General features: G+C 41.9%; 1 protein-coding gene across 2 annotated transcripts in view; it reads left to right on the top strand.

Moving 5' to 3' along the window:
- Positions 1 to 3,535, top strand: part of sp7 (Sp7 transcription factor) — a 4,087-nt gene extending 552 nt beyond the window's left edge. For both annotated transcript variants that reach the window (XM_008408481.1, XM_008408479.1), the window contains exon 2: positions 785 to 3,535. In XM_008408481.1, coding sequence (XP_008406703.1) covers positions 785 to 2,128 — 1,344 coding nt within the window. In that variant the 3' untranslated portion in view covers positions 2,129 to 3,535. The remainder of the gene's footprint in view (positions 1 to 784) is intronic.
- The last annotated feature ends 389 nt before the right edge of the window (positions 3,536 to 3,924 follow it).

Raw genomic sequence — 3,924 nt, 5'->3', positions numbered from 1 at the left:
ATATTCTTTATAAACATGGTAAAATATAATTTTTAGAACATAATTAGAACAAAATTAAATCTATTCTGATCAACCCTATTTTTATTCAAATCCTATATCGTAATAATAATAATGTTAGTTAGGTAGTTTAACTAACTACCAAACTAAGACATTTTATTTAGATAAAAAWAAAATTTCTTTTCCACCTTTATATATTTGTTGTCTTTATTTTTAAAATTTCTAGAGTACAATATAATCGCAGAAATTATTCAAATGCATCAATGCAGTTAGTTTGTGTCAGTTACAAAGAAATAAACACATTTTTAAAAATAAAATATTTTCATCTGTAAAATGTTTTATTTTAAATGGTTAATTGGGCATCCTCAACATTATAGTATTTAAGCAAAACCAAAGTTATTTGAGTGTTTTGTATGTGTGGGATTTTATAGAATAATGAGTCCACAAATTTGAGTCTGCGTGTTGGAAACATTAAACAGTTGTTAAGGAATTTTAAGCACCATTAATTGTAAATTCAAGAGAAGCTTGTTAAAAGAGGCTTAAAATCAACCGTGCATGATCCAGTGATTTATCAGAACATTTACAAATTTGAGCATCGGCTGCCTTGACCTCTTTGTAAATGTTGAAAGCAGAAAAAAAGCCAAATGTGTCAGTCAGAAATCCATTTTTTATTAGAGCTGACACTTACAGAGGCTGTGGCAAGCAGCCATATCCTGCAGACAGATCATTTCACTCTCCCCCCCTTGTCTTTTTTTTTTCTTTTTTTTTTTACTATTTTGGTCTCCAGGAAGACGCACGCTATGGATCCAGTCCTCTGGCTATGTTAACTGCTACCTGTAACAAGTTCGGTAGCACCAGCCCCATCAGGGATTCAGCTACACCCGGAAAAACCGGCAGCTCTCCAGTGAAGAAGCAGTACACCATGACCTCTGACCTTCAGACAGCAAAGAACGGGCGGGTGTCGGACAGCAGTGGTCTGACGGACTCCTACACCGGCTCTTTCACCACAGCTGGAGGAGGTGGTGGGCTGCTGAGTCCCACTGGAAGCCCTCCACCGTCGGCTGGGGGGTACACTTCAGAGTACAACCCTTTCTCCCACTCCTTCCAGACCTCTGTGTCCCAGGACCCGTCTCTTTTAGTGTCCAAGACCCATGCTACCCCAGCCGACTGTCTCACCAGTGTCTACACCTCTCTGGATATGACACACCCGTATGGCTCCTGGTATAAGGCTGGGATCCACCCCGGCATCACTGCTGCTCCAGCCAACGCCACTTCCTCCTGGTGGGACGTCCACCCCAACTCCAACTGGCTGTCAGCGACACAGCCCCAAGCTGATGGGAGTCTCCAGGCTTCACTTCAGCCTGTGGCCCCACAGGCATCCCTGAGTCCCCAGCTCCCAAGTTACAGCTCCGACTTTACACCACTTAACCCAGCCCCGTATCCCTCTGTTGGACTGGGCTCATCCTCACACCTCCTCCAACCTTCCCAGCACATGTTGCCCCAGGACATGTACAAGCCCAAGCCTGTGTCAAGCGCTGGGCTAATTGAGAATTCAATGGGCCTAAAGCCTGCTAGGGGATCGGGAGGCTACAGCGGAGGGGCTACACCCAGCCGGTCTTCATGTGACTGCCCCAACTGCCAAGAGCTGGAGAGGCTGGGAGCGTCTGCCGCCTCCCTGAGGAAAAAACCTGTGCACAGCTGCCACATCCCAGGCTGTGGGAAAGTTTATGGCAAGGCTTCCCACCTGAAAGCCCACCTGCGCTGGCACACTGGCGAAAGGCCTTTTGTGTGCAACTGGCTGTTCTGCGGGAAGCGCTTCACCCGCTCTGATGAGCTGGAGAGGCACGTGCGCACCCACACAAGGGAGAAGAAGTTTACCTGCCTTCTATGCAACAAACGCTTCACCCGCAGCGACCACCTCTCAAAGCATCAGAAGACCCACGCAGACTCCGCAATGCAGGGCAAAACTTTAGCCGTGGAAGGAGATACGGACCCTCGGACCGAAGACACAACTGAGCTCAACTCCAACGCCGTGCCAACCAACCCTGTTGCTGACCAAATCGCCAACGGGGATGAGAAGACCACCACACCTAATGGAGTGGAAAACAGCAGTGGTCTGTTGGAAATCTGACTGCCTTAAGTTTTTCCTCTAGCATTCTCTTCTTTTTGAAATAAAAACAAACTTTAAACTCCAAACGAAAAGAAAAAATATTCAAGACGTTTGGACTCAATATAATAGATGAGTGAGCGTGCAGCAACCACATGCAAGTCCAAGAAAAGACATGCAAGCCTGCATCCATATTGCCAAAATTGTATGCAGACACACTGCCAAATACACACAACCAAAACCTTGATGTATATGAGCACAAATATTCCATGCACACGTGCACCATTTGCATGCACAATAATAACTATGAGCAAATGCACAAGCATATATAATGCATTCATGTATGCATGGGCACCCACAAAAAGTGTTCCTGCTCAGGCCCACATACGAGTAAACATTCTCATGTGGACATTTAGCAGTCTGCACACATTTTCTGCCTTTTAAATGAGACAAACCACTGGGGAAATGTAATCTGCAAAAGCAGAAGGAAAAAAGCTCAGAGGCTGCAAAAGGAAAGAACAAGACTTATGGTCGGGATGACGGAGTTGATGAAGCATTGCATGCCTGGAGTGAAAAAAAAATAAAAAATCTGATATACAACTGCACTCTGATACTTATTCAATATTCCTGAAATGGACAATCTCACTTAGAGCTACTTGTTGTCAGAGACGCCGTGATGAAGGTGTTGCATTGTAATTGCTGTTCACTTCCTACTTTGTCTAATTTAATTTCATATTTACATTAATAGTCTAATTTATGTTTTAAATTATACAGCAAGGGGGCTTATCTTACATGTTGTGGGACATATTATACCTAAAGGGAAATTAATGGTTGAAGCTGGCCAAGAAGGAAAAATATGGTGCATTAAATTAAGATTTTCTTTTCTTATTTATTAGTTATGAGTTGGAATTTAGGAAGTATGTTATTAAAGTTTTATTTATAGATCTCGAATCTTTTGTGTGCATTACCTAATTCTGTAACATTTCTCTTTGTGAATTCTTCCACACCATGCAAAGCAATGAATAAAAAGGGCTTCTTGGATTGTTTAAACATACTATATATAATAATAACAATATATAGATTTTGTTAGGTGATATTTTTCTACTTTTTTAATTCATTTTCTATTTTTTCCTCATGAAAAGATGTTTATTTTACTGCAGCTGGCAAAAATATTTATCATTTGGTCCACACAGGAGTTGCCAGAGTTTGCTGTCTTGTTGTGAAATGTGTTTAGAAGAGGCTGTAAATAGTGTTAAAGCAGAAAACCTCAGAAATGTACACATGTACGTTGAAAGATTCCTGGAGCAGAATCATGAATTTATGGTGCTTTCAAGAGTAGACAAACTGAAAACAAGTATTTTATTTGATGGTTTTATTTTCTATTCAAAAGCATTCTGACTTGATTGATAAATAAACGAATAATTAAAAATATGTCATTCCTTTTGCATTAACTTCACTCCTCTGTGCTTCATCCTAAATCCCTCCAATCGATGAGCTTCCTTCCACATCCCTCTACATCCTTAGAGCCAAGCAAATACTTTCATTATCTTTTGCAGTAAAAAAAAAAAAAACAAAACAAAGCCATTCACTGAATTGAAGTCTTGACTCGACACAATGACCCCCTTTCAGGGAGCCACTGTAGTTACACTCAGGACAATTATTCCACTCTGCAGCCTGAAAGGGGTAATTACGGCAAGCGATGCTCCAGCAGAGTCCGGCGAAAGAAGAAGAGGGGATTAGGACAGGAGAGCTGCGGTTATACTGTTTATGGAGGGAGGCGGTCAAACAAAGAACCCCAATTAGGGCAGGAGGCATAAAGA

This window comes from Poecilia reticulata, linkage group LG5 (genome assembly GCF_000633615.1).
Source record: "Poecilia reticulata strain Guanapo linkage group LG5, Guppy_female_1.0+MT, whole genome shotgun sequence".
Lineage (NCBI taxonomy): Eukaryota > Metazoa > Chordata > Actinopteri > Cyprinodontiformes > Poeciliidae > Poecilia > Poecilia reticulata.
This window is presented reverse-complemented; position numbering and strand designations above follow the sequence as displayed.